Here is a 17,409-nt window from a genome sequence, read left to right on the forward strand (position 1 = left end):
TTGCTGCGCAACCACACGAAAGGGAACGCTCTCCCCGGTTCACTCGCAGCGCCGCACGCCTGATGTCAAGCTTTTTAACTCCTCCCTTACCCCGTCGTCTCTCCAACGAGCCTTCCAAGCAAGCCACCCCCCGGGCCAAGCCATGCTGGGCCGCGACCATTAACAACCCACTGGCAGAAACTTCCGGTGCTCTCTGTTGGCCACCTAAAATCTGGGATTGGCCATATGCCTTCCCCCTGGAACCCTCTTTTAATGCAACTCCCCTGTTCCACAGCCTCGGCCTGCACCAGCTCCCCAGCTCGGTAAAGCCGAATTTCCCATCTTGCCCGTGAGCGTCCCGACCCGGGGTTTTGCTGGGTGCCCGAGACCAGCAACAACACGCAAGAGTTGGGGAAGTTGAGGCAAGCCCGGGAGCTGGAGTCAGGAGGGCTGCTGCTCTGGAAGAAAGCGAAGGATGATGGAGGGAGAACGCACCGTACGTGTGCGGAAAAGCAGGGAGGAACAGCTATGCCCAGGGCTCCCTCTCTCCCCCCTCCACTGCCACCTCACACAGGAGCAGATTTTGATGGAGCAGAGCGCCTGATCAAAGAAAGGAGGAATGAAGGAGGAGACCAAAGACACAGCTTCAGGGAAAGAATAAATGAGCCTTTGCAGAAGACCTGGAGGAAAAGAGGAGAGGGTGGGCCCAGAATCCGGCTCCGGAGCGGAGGCAGGGAGGTGCTCCGCAGCCGAGCACTTCCCGAAGGCAGGTGCGCCCTTGCCGCGGCACTTCAGAGCATCGGTCAAAGCAAGTATGCAAACCTGACAGGCGATGGATCATTCCAGAGGAGGCTGGACAGCTTGCTACCAGCCCCTCGAAATGCCAGGGTGACCCGGGGGCTGATGCTTTAGATAAGCCTTTATTCCTGGGCGGGGATTTCTGCAGGACAAAGCATCTTCCCCAGCCTCGTGACCAGCGGTAAAAAAAAAAAAGCACTGCGAAGGCCCCCGCGTCCAACCCCGGGCAGCTGACAGCCGCCTCCGGGCAGCCAAGAGCTCAGCACATCCTAAGTGCAGTTTCAAGGCACTGCAGAGAAACGTTCTGGCTCGGCCGGAATAGAAAACGATTCTTGAAAGTGCTCTTTGTTTCCCCCCTCAAAAAAAAATCCAGGCTGGCATTCAGACTCCTGCTTGGGGTTTGAGTCAAAGAAGTTAGGACCAAAGTGTCAGAATTCAGAGTGAAAGCTGGAAAGTTGGACTATTTCCTCGTGTCAGAGAAAGCACAGGGCAAGGAAAAAAAACCTACACGCCCAGCTTAAAGACTTCACGTACATTTGCAAACCCACAGTCATTAAACCCAGAAAAAGCCATTCGTACTGTAGGACCCACAAAAATGTTGCGCTCTCCCCCCGCTGACTCCGCAGTTTGCCCAAAACCTTATTCCCAGTCACGACAGTGACTGGGAATGCTGGGGCAGAGGCTAAAAGGCAGTGGACGAAGTTATTGTTAGGAAAAAAAAACCCAAAATATGTTCATTTCAGCCCCACAAAAGCAGAGATCAAACCCAGTCAAGAGCCACTTTGTTTCAGCCCCCGAGGAGGCCAATTCCAACTGGAGCAAAAGGAAAAGCTAAACTTCTAACAGCCTCTTGATGACCCCAATTTCTTTAAAAAAATCGATTCCTGAAGCAACACCTCTGTGTTTGTGTTCCTTTTTATTATTATTTTGGTTAAAACCAGAAAGCTGAGGGTCAGCAGCAAGAACCGCATCGCTGGGAAAGTGTGTTTGTTTTACCCAGCCCAGGTTGGGATGGAAAGGCCCGTTAAGGTTTTATAGGCTGCCTGGATTCACCATTCTGCGGATACAGAACCCGAAGCTCACAGGAAGATGGACTGGAAGTGGCATTTTACGCACCAAATGAACGCTTTGCTGGATGTCTTAGGGACAAAAAGAGCTGGTGTTGCAGCACGGGGCAGGTCATGCAACTGCTGCTGACCAGAACAGCTCCCACCTGTACTGGGCAGACTGGAGGGGTAGACTGGAGGGGGAGGCTGGAGGAGGTGCCGAGCAGTTTCCCAGCTGGAGCCAAATAAACTATATTCCCAGGGGGCTTAGGAGGAGGTGTCAAGCAGCATCAGCACTGACCTGTGAACAAAGCGCGTTCTTGTGGATCTTCTTGTAAATAAGAGCTGGGCAGATAAAACAAATGAGGCTTCCCATCGTGGCACCCGTCAGGCCCAGGACTGTTTCCACTGGAAAAGAAGAAGAGAAGTCAAAGTCCCCTCCCAGGACTGGTTGGAATGAGTCTGGAGACCCCGGAGATGCTCTGAGGGCTGGAGCCCCTCTGCCATGGGGACAGGCTGGGAGAGTTGGGGGGTTCAGCCTGGAGAAGGGAAGCTCTGGGGAGACCTCAGAGCCCCTTCCAGTGTCTGGGGGGCTACAAGGAAGCTGGGGGGGCTTTTCCCAAGGGCAGGGAGTGACAGGACAAGGGGTGACGGGTTTAAATGGAAAGAGGGAGATGGAAATGGGACATCAGGAAGGAATTCTTCCCGGAGAGGGTGGGGAGGCACTGGGACAGGTTGCTCAGAGAAGCTGTGGATGCCCCATCCCTGGGAGTGTCCAAGGCCAGGCTGGATGAGGCTTGGAGCACCCTGGGCTATGGAAGGTGTCCCTGCCCATGGCAGGGGGTGGCACTGGGTGGGCTTTAAGGTGCCTCCCAACCCAAACCAGTCTGGGATTCTGTGACTGCCAGAGCCCCTGGACAGGCTGGGCCTGAGCCCAGCGACCGTCCCCATCCCTCCCAGAAAAGCAGGTAAGAGAGACCAGAGAAAAGAGCCAAGGCACCAGCCCTTCCCCCCAGCTCCTCACTCACCATTCGGGATCATGATGCCTCCCACCATGGTTCCAAACACAACAGCCAGCGTCAGGGCTTTGAACCGAAGCGGGGGCATATAACCCCCAGCAGCAAAGGTGCCGTCTTTTTGCTGGAAAAGAAAGGGCAGGAGAGGGAGGAGTTTAGCTCCTGCATCACGACCCCACAGTCCCTCAGCTACTACCCCAGCAGCTTCGTCACCCCCAGGCAGAGGGGTGTGCTAGGAAGAGCAGTTTTAATACACAACTGCGTTTGAACCCTCAAAACAAGAGTGACGGGGGGCACGGGGCCAAAGCTGCCGTTTTCATCCCCCTCCAAATGGGAACTGTGGAGCTGTATCCCAATCCCTGTGCCAGCACTGCAGCCGCCTGGCCCTGGCGAGCGGCCCCAAGGCCAAGGGCAGGAGGAGGAGGTGCAGCCAAGGCAGGAGGGAGAGTGATCCCAGGGGGAAGGGCGCTGGGGTTGCTACAGCAAGGTGTTCCCCAACACAGGCGGGAGCAGGGCTATTCCCACGTTACAACACACATTCCCGCTCCTCCGACTTGACGGGGGACACCCAGCTAGATGAGAGGGGGACGGGTGCTGCTGGAGGGTTTCCAGATGCCCTCCGTTTCCCATCCCATCCCCACCCTCCAAGCAGGAGGTGCGAAAGGGCCCAGCGAACTCCCGTGCCCTGGAAAACCAGCGGGTCCTGGCTCTCCTGGATGCACAGATGGGAAAGGAAAGCAAAATGACACGTTCAGAGCCCAAAAAGCAACGAGCTGAGCCCAGGCGTGAACCAAAGGCTTCCCAAGCGTCTCCAGCGCTTCCGCCCCTGCACCCGCTGGCTTTCACCGACCGTCCTCCCCCATCCCCGAGCCCTCCCGACGCGAGAAAAGAGCCGGGAGCTTCTCACAGGCAGAAGTGGCAGGATTTAGATCTATAAATTGCTCAAGTTTTATTTCCTGCCCTAAGAGGTTTCTATTTATGCAGATACACAAAGGCCTCAGAACATTCCCACAATCTCTCACTGTTATTTACTGAATACCATCGGCGTGCTTAGCGCCGCACAATACACAGAGGAGAACGCGCTACTCCCACAAGGGACTTACAGTCTAAGTCAGACAGACCAACTACAGTCACAACCGTCTGAAGATCTGACCCTGGGAAAGGTGAACGCGTGGGACGGGCCGTGTTCCCCCGCGAGCTTCTGCGCCGGGCCGGCAGCAACCAGCCAGGGGAGACACCGGAGGAAGGGGACATCCAAACCCAGAGAGGAGAAGCTACTTGGGGAGCTCCGGGGAAAGGGGCAAGGGCGGGAATAGAAAAGCAGAAGTGAGCAGGCAGACGCAGAAGCAAGAAGAAAGGAGACCGGGCTCTGAGGCCTGGAACAGAAGCTTGAGCTAAATGCACAGCAAGGCCAAGTTGGCCAGCAAAAGGATGCCAGCTGGGACAGCAGGAAATAAGGAGGCTCCTCTGTTTCCCAAAAGCACGTTCTTTCTGAGGGGAGAGAACCACCTCGACTCCGAACTGCGTAACACTCCTGCGCGAGAGACAAAACCCCCACGGAGCGGGGAAGGAGCAGGAGCGGGCCTCAGGGTGCGGCAACTCCAGCCCTTCTGCCCACACCATTCCTCTACGGAGAGGACAAGAAACTCCAAGTACCAGGAATTAACCATTCGGGATTTACGGGCTGCCCTGGGCCTGCGGCCGCACCATTACCACCTCCGGTACAGCGGAGGGTTTGTCCCTCCGGACAGCAAGTACCTACCAGGAGGCAGAAATACGTCAGCTGTCAACAGTCAGTAGCCCAGGTGGGCAGCAGAAGCCGAAGCGCCAGAGCAGCCCTTCAAAAACCCCTTCCCAGAGGTGCACAGCGAGGCAGCCAGCTGCTCCTGGCCACCGGAGAGGATCTTACCTGCTGCTCAAAGAGGAGGGTGTTCAGCGCCTGTCTGCACGGGAGAATCATCATCGGAAACCCCACGGCTACCGACATCATGAATCCCACTCGGATCATCTCCGTCACCAGGTTGGAAGGGAAGTTCATGAGGACGTTCCCAGCAATGGCTTCAGTGTAACTCACGTAGCCAAAGAAGCCGACCTGTCCGGCGGGAGGGGAGGAGAGCGGTCAGGGTTGGACCCCAAAGCACATTCCTACCTGCTCTTTACAAAATCGGGAAGGTCAGCGACCTCCCACGAGTCAGGACCAGCCGGACAAGGAGGGAACACGGGGCCACCTCCGCAGACGACCTTCCAGCAGCCCCAGCTGCAGCGTTCCCCAAAAGCTGAGAGGGACAGTTAAGGGAACAGCGGGACCTTCCCAAGAGCAGAGGCAAGTTTCTCACTCAGCACAGGGGGATTTTGGGGAGGACGTCGCAGCGAGGGAACGCTGCCCACGCCACCCCACTTGCTGCCAGGCCCACGGACTGGCCTCCAACGACGGAGGGGCTGTAACGATTCTTAGCTCACAGGGCAAGGTTCTTCTTGGGAATTATTAACTCTGTTTTATTAACTGCTGCTTTATGAGGCATAAAATTCCTTCTTTCCAATCCTTCTAATTGCAACAGGCTGAAAGGAGTGCTCCTAAAGGCCAGGGGCAGCACCTCCAGCTCCCGTGCCCTGGGAGGCAGACAGCACACACATGGAAAAGCTGGATCTGCACTCTGCCTCCACCCAAGGAAACGTACCACGTGGATAATTTGGACCCTCCAAACGTCCCCTGTGCAGTTTGCCATCTCCCATCTCACTCTGCTTGCAGCAAAATGACTTATCTTTGAGAATAAATACAGATAAGCAGCAACCAGCCCCAAGGGAAGATAAATCATCATCCCTGCTGCCCCTCAGGAGCGGGACTTCTGCCAAGGAAAGGGAAGGGGGAAGTTTCTTACCGTAATGTAAAAAGTGGTGACCACGTTGAGGGAAGAAGCAAATATGGAGCTCATGATTTTAACAGACGGCTCATCCAAGCTATCGTAGGTAGGCAAGACCTGACTGTAGAAAAGGTTAAATTATTTAAGGCAACCTTCTGTAGCGAGAGAGGGAGAAAAACCCAACTCGGGCACGTTCCCTGCCTCAGCCCAGCAGCAAAGAATCCCCGACACCTTCCCCCTGCGAAGCACAAACACTCGCCGCTATTCCACAATCTGGATTGCTAATGCCAAAGAGATTTCGGAACACTCATAACTCTTAAGTGCTGCAAAAAAACCATTCCTGAAACCTGCTCTCCCCCACCCCACCACGTGGAGCTGAACGTGTGATGTAAACATTTTGGTTCAAAAAGCGTTGCAAAATGAATGACCGTTTGTTCCAGTGAAACGCGGGTGGCACCAGGCCAGGCAGCGCCGGGAGATTGTTGTTCTTGGAGCTCTCCGTGCTGATAATTAAAGCAACGCCGTGTTTGCAGAGGAAAAGCAGGAAGAAGGTTAGAGCATCGCGCCGTCTAAAAGACAAGTTAAACAAACAAAATGCAACGCGACGCCTGTCAGTTTTCAGCGCCGCTGCTGGAGCCCTCGGGTTCGTCGGGAGCGCCAACTCCGCGGGATTTGGGGTATTTACAGACTTGGAAAGCCCGTGGAATGTACTTTTTGACATCAGGTGCATATTTCAGCAACTCATTAACCTCTTTGTTGCTTGAATTCAAGTGGCTACATCCTGGCTTCGTGTTACTGAAGTAACTCTCAGAGAAGGGCGGGAGAATCCAGTGGGATGGGAAGGGGGGATCCCCAGCTCCAGCGGGCACCAAGCCACCAACACAAAGTCTGTCAAGCCGAGGCCAAGCCGAAAAATCCTTAACCCTTAATCCCTTAACGTCGAGGGGTTCTGCACAAAGGAAGCGGAGGACATCGGCTCTCAGGAACCCGCGAGACGCGCACGCGGGGGCTGCAAACGCAGCGCCGTGACGGCCCTTTACTGGCAGGGAGTGAGGAGAGCAGCTTCCCCGGGAATCTCTCCACTCTGGGTTCCTCACTGCAGTCACCTCCGCTAGACTACATCCCAGTATTCAGCCCCAGGAGGGGAAGGGAGCCAGCCAAACATCCGAGCTCAGGAAGGAGAAGGAAGGAGGGAAGCAGAGGGGTTGGGCACAGCCAGGCCAGGCTCATGTTAGTGCAGGAGCCCCGTGCCATGGGGAAAGGTGCCGTGCAAAGCCCAGCTGCACCCAGCAGCGCCCGTTGGGTGAATTTGGGTTTGGAGGAGCAGGACAGCAACCCTCAAGCCCCCAAGAGACGCTGCCAGGCCCTCCTGACCATCCCCACCTCTCGAGGCAGAGCAGCACGGCCCAGCAAGGGGGGTAGTTTCAAGCAATGACTGGACTGAAGGGCAGCAAAGGGTCAGGGACCCCTCCCTGCATCCTCCGTTACGCTGCACCGCAAAGAGGGCACAAGCAGATGGTTCCTCCTGAGCAGAGAGCGGGTAAGTCAAAAGAGCAGCCTCAGAGAGAGCAGATTTGCTTCAGAGACGGGCAGAGCGACCTGAGAGTGTCTTCACCTTCACTGTTGAGATCAGCTCGTACGGGCTCCCCGAGCCCAGCACTAACCCAGCCTGAAGGGAGCTGATGCTCCCAGCGGCAACGAACAACATCCCGACTTGTTATCCCAGTGAATTTGGCATTTCTGCACCCCTCTGCACCAGAACAGCCACGTCTAGAAACCAGGAGTTTTCTCCCGGGAAGCTCTACTGACTCCTCGTTAATGAGAGGGTTCGGGGACTCGACCCAGGTCACGCAGGGAGGCTGCAGCGGAGGCAACGCAGGGGTCCTCGCTCCGTAACCGCAGAGGAGTGACCTCCCTTCCAGCTTCAGGACAGCTTCTACGGAGCAAAGAGCATTGAACTCGCATGTAAAGCAGGGTTAAGCTAGAATAACAGCGCATTTATTTGTCCTCGCTGATTGCTGCTGCAGCAGAAATCCTTTCCCTTCGTGCCACAACTACTCATTTTTTATAAAGGCGATACCGAGGTGAGCAAAATTAAACCTACCCAGCTGAGAACAACATGCTCACAAAGACTGCCCGGGCTGGGGACAGCGTACTGCCCCGATGCTTGGAAAAAACGCGTCGCTTTGGGTTCAGCTTGCCACGTAAGTGCCGCCGCGGAGCCTATATTTAGGTATGCGCACGCTGGTCCAGACCAAACCATTTCCCCACGTTTCCAACTCCCAGCGAAATGCTGCTGGGTGCTGTGTGGCTAGCCTAAGGAATCGAAGGATTTTAGGAACTCTGAAATGTTAACAAAGTAAAGCTGTAAAAGAATAGAATTCCCTTTGCCAGTTGTAATGGAGACATTAAACAGCAAGACTGGAGCGTGTTTGGGTAGGAACCGAGCTGCCAAGAGAGCCAATAAGTGGAAAATGATGATTTGGATCCTGCGTGTGGGTGTAAACACAGCAGTCTGCACAAATTTTATCTGTCACATTCATTTACTGTTGGCATGCTACCCGTTTGCTAGAACTCCGGCAGGGGGGGGAAAGCCCGACTCTGCCAGCCTTCCAAACGAGGATGGTCTTTTCCGTGTCCACATTTGGATTTACACTTCTATTTCAAGTCTGTTACTATTCCGGCCAGGCACGTATTGCTCACTTGCCATTTTGGTGCAGAAGGTAATGCTAGAAATGTGAAAACAGCCTGGCCCGCCGGCACGGCCCTCCAACAGAAACACTCGTTAAAGCAGGTAACTGGAAACGCACAAACGACTTTCCAAAAATCCAACGGCTGGGAGATCTTCTGAGTGTTCTCAGAGAGATCCAGGGAGGCAGCGAGCAGCCGTGAGCATTCGTACCCCACAGGGCGGCCCACGGCCATCAGGTGACACAGCCCTGCGACCTTTCCCGGCACTAAATCATTCCCTCCAAAAAATGAGGGGGAATCATCGCTCCTGCAGCTGTACCAGCAGCAACAGGCAATACACTGAGGGTGTTTGGCCCAAATCATACAATCACAGACTGGTTTGGGTTGCCGGGATCCTAAAGCCCCCCCAGCCCCACCCCCTGCCATGGGCAGGGACACCTTCCATAGCCCAGGTTGCTCCAAGCCTCATCCAGCCTGGCCTTGGACCCTCCCAGGGATGGGGCATCCACAGCTTCTCTGGGCAACCTGTCCCAGTGCTCCCCACCCTCTGCGGGAAGAATTCCTTCCTGATGTCCCATCTCCATCTCCCTCTTTCCGTTTAAACCCATCACCCCTTGTCCCATCACTCCCTGCCCTTGGGAAAAGCCCCCCCCAGCTTTCTTGTAGCCCCCCAGGCACTGGAAGGGGCTCTAAGGTCTCCCCGGAGCTTCCCTTCTCCAGGCTGAACCCCACAATGATCTTGTGTTGCTCAAGTCCAATAACTCCCAAGTGAAACAGAGCTCCCTCCCCCACCCAGGTGACCAAGGGGTCACAGTGGAACGAAACGCTGTACTTCAGCGGGCCGTAAGATAGTCTGATTAATAAAATAGGAAACCAGATGGTACCTATCCCTCGCAGATCCTCGTGACCCTCTGCCCTCAGGAAAACCCACAGCGCGCCAGAACTGCCAGAAGCGGGGAGGGCAGGTACTTACGACTGACAGGCAAAAGACATGCCAAAGATGGGGATGCAGCGAAAAATGCCCTCCCAGCGAGCGTAACTAACTCGCTGCAGCCACTGCCCGCCGAAGAGGCCGTGCTTGAAGGACGACAGCACAATCTGCAGCCAAGAGAAAGGAAAGGGCTTAAGGTCCAACCCCAAAACAACCCGGCGGCGCGCGGCAGCTCGGCGAGGAACAGCTTACACTGCCCACCGCAGCCCCAGATCCCCCAGCTCCCCACTCCCACCCTTTAATAACGCTCCCTCCCACGGCCCCTTACCCCCAGGGTGTGTTTTAAAGGATCTCCAACATCCCCTTCCCCCTTTTTTTGATGCCACCAGACACCGTAGCACGCACCAGGGTGGAACAATTTCCGCAGACGCATTTAACCTTGAGGGAATTCTCATTCCCGACAATTTCTTCTGCGCCTTTTTTAAAGCATGGATTTTTAAAAATCCAACACTTGCCTTGGAGAATCCTATTCAGCAGCAAGACAAAGGTTCCTAAAACAGGACTCCCACCTGCACGCTGCTACTCCAGAGCCATTGAACACCACCGGCTCACCAAAGGCATGGATAAAGTTCAGGAAAAGGGGGAGCGAGGCCAGGGGAGCTCCTGCCATGGACAGGGAATCTGGCAGGCATTGGGTTGCACAGGAAACAGAAGGTAAATATGTCTGAATGCCTGTTTATAATATCGCCTGAATGGGGGTTTGCTAATCCCCAGAGAGGACGTTCTAGTGCAGCCAACTCTCCCGAAGTGTTGTGGGTTTCTTAAAGGCACAGCTCCCGGAACACGGCAGCTGTGCAAATCACAGCCTCCTTCCAGAGGGAAGCTCAGAGGGGTGACCCAGCTCAACCGACTAAAAAAAAAGAATTTCCACACCTCCATTTTCTTCCTTGTGTTTCAGCTCCTGAAATTTGGGAGAGAAAGGGCTGGGGCTCCCCAAGCAAACCACAGGAGCACCCGCAAAGTCATTTTAATGACTTGCAGTCATTAAAAACCAAGGGAAAGTCTCAGTAAATGGGGTTTGGCCAAGGCAAACAGGGCTGGCTTTAGGTAACTCTCAGCTTGCCCTACTTCATCTAAATGGCCAAGAATCCTTTCACCTCAGGGAGGAAAAACTCTCCTAGAAATATCCATGAACAAGTTTATGCCATGAACCAGATTTAAGACTTTACAAAGTTTCAGTGCTCAAGAAATAGAAGCGCTGGTGCCTGACAAATAAAACTGTTGGCAGCCCCAAAGATGTTAAGCAAAGGCTGCAAAAAAAGCATCCAAAGTCCACACTCGGGCTCTTCATGAGAGCTGCCTTTCCCCCAGAATTAGAAGCATTATGGTTTTCAAGGCATAACACACGATGAAAGTCCTTCTGCTTCCAGCCACTCTTCCCCACATCTTCCATCCTTTTGATTTAAAGTTCAGAGCCCTAAATTATAAGACACCAACCAGCAGAATAAACCACAACTCGATTTGTGGTTTATTATTGTTGGTGGCACCGCAGGCCCGAGCATTCGGAATAACTTACAGACCCACCGGCCGCTTCCTACAGCCTCCACCTCCCCACCCCAACAGCACAAGCACCCAGACCTCTCGTTATGCCCGGCACAAGCAACGCTAATTACCAGGAGGGACACTGTAAACTCAAGGCCTGCACCTGCAGGCTGTCCCAGTGGGAACATCTGTGCTAAAACAATGGGAAAATAGCATTCCCAGCACCGATACTCACCACGAACATGAACACCGTGTAAAAGATCAGAGCCATGGCGCTGAAGGACTGTATGGAGGCCATCATGTTCCGCTGGAGGCTCAGTGGAAGGACAATGCACAGGGAGACAGCGAAGAGCAGGACTATCCGGAAACTGCCGGAGACCTGGAAAAGGAACTCGCGTGAAGAACTGAAGCACGGAGGGTATTACCACCAAATTAGCAAAGTAACTCCCCGCTGTGCCTAAGTTTTCCGGAGTGATGCGAAGCCAGGATGGATTTCACACGTGGCATTCTGCTTCTGCACGTAGTTAAAAAGATGCGACGCCGCGAGCCCGCCGTTGCCTCGGCTAGGTCTGTGATTAGCTCGCACAGTCACTGGGTGCCACTGTTGCTCCGCACAGCGCGCGACAGGTCCATCCTGAACTGGAAGTGTTTGGGGAGGGGCGGGAGGGGGGTGTTAAAATGCTAATCCGGCACAAGCTATTTAGGTATTTTCATGCAATTAAATAAAAAACTAAACTTACTCGGGAGACAAGAGATTGAAGTCTTGAAAATTCCGATCCAGAAAATTAATCAAAACCTCACATTGGTATTTATCATAGCAGAACGCTGCGAAACGCTTGGAAATGTTTAATACCCAAATTGGCTGCAGCCACAACGCATCTTTTTTAACTTCACAGCCCCTTAATCGGAGCTTAGCAGCATCAGGCGGAGCAGATAACAGCCCCGCCAAAAATCCTTCCACGCGTCCATGCTGCTTCCGAGTGCTGCGGCTCTCTGGGAAGAGCAGCAAGAGCTCCTGCCCACGAGGAGCTGCCTCCACACGTCTTCAGCCAAAACCAGGGTCATCTCACAGCTGATTTTAGCTTAAAGGGGAGGCAGGAGCACAGTCACTTCAGCCACCAAAACAGCAAGGGACAGGCCAAAAATCCCTCTTGAGCTAGCGGGGGTGACAGCTGGGACAGAGGAACCGCCTGTCACTACCCATTAGGGGTAGGAATTAAGACAGGAAGCATCATCTCCTCCAGGAATCTGCTCCAGAATGAAGAGAGACCCAAGTTAAAAAGAATTCCTTTGTTGGAAACGCCTTAGTGGAGGTTTCAGGCATCTGATTGTTTGCCATATGTCTGGGCTTCAAACGTCACCGAGCTAACCACGCCGTGCTCACCACGAGATCATCCCACACCGCCTCGTGGGCTGCCCAGCTCCCTGCAAAGGCAGGATGCCCTTCCCAAAGGACACACGGCTCAATGGGAGGAGTGGAACCCCTGCCCGTGTCGTGGATGTGATCCAGAGAGGATTTATTTACCTGGAAACCAAGCAGCCGGGCAAAGAAGTTGGACCCCAAATCACCAATGACAACGTAGAAAGCAATGCACGTTCCCAGCATCAGTCCGATCATGCTGCAAAACGCCAACAAAATACAAACCAGACAATAAAAATGTCCGTTTACAGAGAAACATCCAGAAGAGCGGAGCAGAAAATGCTAAGAAGGTGACTTAAAATCTTGTGTTCAGACGCAGAGCAGCCCCGGCGTGCCTTGCTTCAGCGTACACCCACCCTCTAACACGACTCTCTGGCCTTTCACAGAGGAGACAAGCCCCAAATTTTGCCAAATCCCACCGAAAAACACATAGGCAACCAGTCATAAAGAAGGTTTTCCACCACGGGGATACAGCAGGCCGTCAGCCCGCTCTCACAGCCGCACGAGCCAGCTGCGCAGCAGTACCCGTGCCCGAGGGGAGGGTCACACTTCCATCCTCAGGCTCGTGAGGGGTGGGCCACCCAACCCCAGCCACACAAAAACCAGAGAAGCTCCATCCACCCGCCGTTGACGCCCACCCTCTCGGCGAGACGCCGTGCTGGTAACAGCGCGTGTGCGGGTTTGGAACCGCAGGAAAAAAGTCCCCCAGACCTTGGAGATGGCAAGATCTCCTTTATTTCTTGGAAAAAAAGGGTTTAAAATAATCAGCAAGAGGTTCCCTCAGCCCCACGCCCCGCAGCGGGGGCTTCCCGTGAAAGTCTCGCTACCGAATCGGCTCTCAAACTTCTTCCCACAACGCGGACCGCACTTCCAACGGAAAGGCTGTCTGATGAGCTGCTTCTCCTCCCCGCCACGATCCCACGGACCACTCTCCCTCCCGGTTCCGACTGTGTTACCAGCCCTGCGGCAATGACGGCGATCACCCGCGTGGACAACAACATCCCAGGGATTCGGTGTATTTTTGGTGTTGTGCAGGAATTGGCAGCTGGGAGGAGGGCAGGAGCCAGCATCAGCGACTTGCCGGGGCTCGAGATGCCTCCAACAAGGAATATCCACTGGAAAAAGCGGCGCGGCAAGGATGCCGCATCGCGACTGCGGAACGAAACCTGTCGAGGAGCTTCCACTTGCACTAGGGTCAGCTGAGGAACCAGAACCTGTCCCAAAATGGAGATGGGATTTCTCCGAGCAGGCATCTCCTCACGCCTGGCATCTCCCGGCGGAAAGCTGCACCCGCCGCGAGGAGCGCGCTAAAGGGTGGATCCGAGGTACCTAACGCTCTCCCTCCCACTACCGCACGGCGATCTTGGCAGGGATTCCACCCCTGGAAAAGGGCCACAAGCGACAGGCCCGTCGTTTCACAGCGCAGGCAGCAGGGCGGGAGAGGGGCTCATTCCCCAACTCCTGTGCTCCCGCTATCTTGGAAAGCTCAGGAACGGGTGGGACATGCTGAAGGCGACACCTGCGAGCTGTGCTGAGGGGAGCTCGCGCTCCCGTTCAAATTCCAGCTGGCAAGGAAGACCTCTAGGAGCAGAGGAGGCAGGAGGGTAAGAAACAGGAGCGCAGCAAGGCTACGAGAGGCCAGAGAGCAGCATTTTCTTTAAAGAAAACCAAACTACCCCAGCTTTAAATAAGTTGCAGATTACCTTGTTTCCACCAACATTTTTCCTGCTTTTCCATAGGCGTGAAATGCTGGAAGAAGAGGGGGGAAAAAAGAAGAACAGTTGTAGTTAGCCAAAGAAAGGTCCAGAACGCGGCACGGGCGTCGGTTCAAAAATCAAACGAGAGCAGCGACAAAGGGCAGCGCAGCAGGAACCCACCGGCGTCATGTTTTGGGGACTGTTCCCCTTGCTCACCCTCCCACTCCCTTTTTCTGACATGCCCTCTGCAAACTGAAAACCACATAAGGCAGGAACAAAGGCGAGGGGAAGATAGAAAGCAGTTTGGGTTTTTTTTTTTTAAACTAGAAAAAAATAAAAGAGGTGGTGTGAAGTAGCAGTCACACATGGCAAACATTAAGACAGCCAGCACGGAAGAGAAAACGCGCCTGTGTAAGATGTTGTGCGGCAAGAAGTTACTGCAGTGCAAAATTTCAACCAAACTCTCCTTTTTTATTTTTATCTTCCCACTAGAAGTGAACCGCCTGACGCTGCTGGATGGGAGATCTGAGACGGTGCCCAGAACGCTCCATCCCATACCCAGAATACCCCGTCCTCACAGCCCACACCAAAGGGCTGCTGCCAAGAGCGGGGTGGTTGGGGTTTGCTTTTTCCCCTCCCATACTTGGGTTGTAGCAGAAAATGATCGGTCGCCCTTAAATCATTGTGTTTTTTCTTAAAAACGCCCAGAAAACTCCGCTTTTATTTTTAGATCTTACTGGGAAGGATGGGAATTGAGATCTCCAGTTCCAAACACAGACCGCACTGCCCGACTTGGGCGGTCCAACGTGAAAACCACCCCCCAACCCCAGATTCTCCTTTGTCTTCTCTCAAGGTACAGCACACATGCCGGGGGGCCACCAGGAAACAAGCTCTGGTTCCCTTCTGGAAGCATCTTCTGCTATTTTAAATATTAACTTACAAACTCGGATTTCTTTGGACTCTGCTTGAGCTGAAAAATTAAGGAAACAAGATGTTCTCCCACAGAATGGGGGGGGAGTGGGGGGGAGACCCACAGGAGAAAAATAAACCGGAGCTGTTATGTGGGGTAGGACTGAAAATAGCCGATGGCTGGGTGTCAGAGTGGGTGGAACCGCCGCCACCAGGCATGCTGCCCGAGAGCCGCCGCATCGCTCCGGCCTCCAGCTCCCACCTCGTTTGGGAAGTCGTGACGATAAGGGGAAAAGGCAACAGCCCTTGGGGGGTGCAACCACACAGCCAAGGGGCTGGGGATGAGAGAGGAACCAGCAAAACATCCCTCCTGGAGACGGTTCATCGCGGAGCCGGTCTCCAAGACAGCCGCTCCCGTGAGCTCCTTTTTCACACCACACAGGGCGGGGGCCTCCCGGATCCCAGCGACGGCCTGGGCCAGGGGTGCTGAGAAACAGTCCCCTTGGCTGATCTGGAGCGATGCTCTAAGGAGAACAAGCCTTCAGACGTTATGCCAGATGTCCCCATCTGGGGACGCAGGGAAAAACCGGATCCTTTATCTTCTCAAGGGGGAAGTAGACAACGACCGTACAGTCGAGCACCTTCGAAAGGGAATCTCTAGACGCCCAAGAGGCTGGGCAGAGCTGAATCCGCTCAGTCATTCGAGAAGCCCTCTTAAACCAAGTGGTTTCAGTGGTTACTAGAGCGGGCAACCTGCGTTTCAGCACTTGACAGGGATCCGCGTGCTGCTGACGGGGTCGGTACCCGGTGCCGCGAAGACCCAGACCTGCAAGGGGAGGCATTAACGCATCTCCTGGTTTATCTGGGAGCTGCATCCCACTCCCCTCCATGTCCACACAGCTGTCCAAGGCCATTCCCTCCCACACAGCATGGGAGAACAGCAGCGAAGAGCAAAATATTTGTAATACCCAAGCCCTCCAGGCACAGAGCGGTGCGAAGACATCGGGGCTAGACATCAGCCCACTCCGACCCCGGCTCTTTTGTGGCTGTAACGATCGCTCCCTGTTCCTCCGGAAGGGACTGGCTGCCCAAAGTTAATTTGCAAAACTTTCTGACATCTTTCAGCGCTGCCAAAGCCTCCCACAGGATCAGCTGCGGGGGCTGCCAGCATCCCTCGCAGATGTACTGGGGCACAAGCTCCCGGTGACAAAGGCCGTCTGTGTGGAGCTGCTCAACCTTGATGCATTAGGATGCGTTACGGGCGCGCTGCCTTTCCTCTCGGGGCTGTCCCTCCCGGTGGCACCTCTCCCAGGGCAGAGGCATTTCTTTCAGCACCAGCGTCTGCGTGCCAGGAAGTTTAAGAGGCATTACTGGCCCTCTTGTGTATTCGAACTCCTTGGCTTCGGAGGGAGCAGAGGATCCCTTCTTCCCGGGAGACGCTCCAAGGTGGAGGGGACTCTCTGTACTCCGGGGAAGCGGCACACAAAGATGCGTTGTAAGGGGGCAGCTGGGCTGGAGTGATGGGGGCCGAGGCAGAGGCTACCTGGGGGCTCCCCCTCCTCCCCCCTACTATCAGGCCCGAGCCGCCGAGACAACAGAATTCCTTGATTTTTACCGTTTCTAGCAGCTATAGCTTGGCAGAAGCCAAGGCGTGCGGCCCAGCAGCAGCACCGCGGGCACGGCGAGCATGGAGAAAACCCATCTGTCAACAACAAGGTCAGCGAGGGAGCCGCTTTTACAGATGGCAATGCCAGCCAACTCTCTCCTCCCCCAGAAAAATAAGGGAAACAGAGTAAAAGAAGCCTTTTCCTGTCATTTTGCATGCCAACGGAGAGGACTGGAAGCCGACCACCTCTTCCCGCCCCCCAGGTCGGTCAGAATCAGAGGGTCACAAGCAGAGGCCAACCCTGGCGCCAGCGCAGAAGCAAGAAGCTCCGAGGAAAAGGGCTGGCGGGCTCTGCCAGCAACCCACACATGAATCTTACAGATGTTTTTATTTTCTTGGCCGTTTGGAACCTCGCGCTCCGTTTCCTCCCTGCTCTGCCATAAACGCGCAGGCAGCTCGGATCCAGGCAGCCCGAGCTCCGTGCCAGGCTCTCCCGCTGGCAGAACCCGATGTCCCCGGCAGCACACTGGGTGGGGAAGCTCGCGGCTTTCGTGCCGAGACCAATAATTTACACCAGACACCCGCTACGCCAGCTCCCGAAAACTTGGGTTTGGATCAGTCAGCGCTGCATCTCCTCCCCTGCCCCGCAGAGTCAAAACAATTCCGTGCCGATTAACGGCGCTGTCAAGAGCGGAATTAAACCCTCGCGTTCCCCTGGGGACGTGGGGCTGGAGTAGGGGTGAGAGACTGACAGAAGAAAACAAATTGAAGACGACATCAAGAAACGGGTCGTTATGCCAACAATATCGGTATGAAAGTTGTAAATTAAGTAAAACCGCAGTTTAAATAAAAAAAACCCAAGCCCTAGAGCTTGAAAATTTCTCACCGAGGCCGGGGTAGGTCCTGCGCTTGC

At 54.6% G+C, this 17,409-nt stretch overlaps 1 protein-coding gene across 1 annotated transcript in view; it reads right to left on the reverse strand.

Moving 5' to 3' along the window:
* SLC38A10 (solute carrier family 38, member 10) overlaps nt 1-17,401 on the reverse strand; it is a gene marked incomplete at both ends in the record, with an annotated part of 31,960 nt that extends 14,559 nt beyond the window's left edge. The window contains 9 exon segments of the mRNA XM_010151504.1: nt 2,125-2,231; nt 2,852-2,963; nt 4,749-4,931; nt 5,719-5,821; nt 9,365-9,489; nt 11,100-11,243; nt 12,390-12,483; nt 13,988-14,033; nt 17,383-17,401. Of these exon segments, the coding sequence (XP_010149806.1) occupies nt 2,125-2,231; nt 2,852-2,963; nt 4,749-4,931; nt 5,719-5,821; nt 9,365-9,489; nt 11,100-11,243; nt 12,390-12,483; nt 13,988-14,033; nt 17,383-17,401 (933 nt within the window).
* Nucleotides 17,402-17,409: the final 8 nt, after the last annotated feature.

This window comes from Eurypyga helias, unplaced genomic scaffold, assembly GCF_000690775.1.
Source record: "Eurypyga helias isolate BGI_N326 unplaced genomic scaffold, ASM69077v1 scaffold19535, whole genome shotgun sequence".
Classification (NCBI taxonomy): domain Eukaryota; kingdom Metazoa; phylum Chordata; class Aves; order Eurypygiformes; family Eurypygidae; genus Eurypyga; species Eurypyga helias.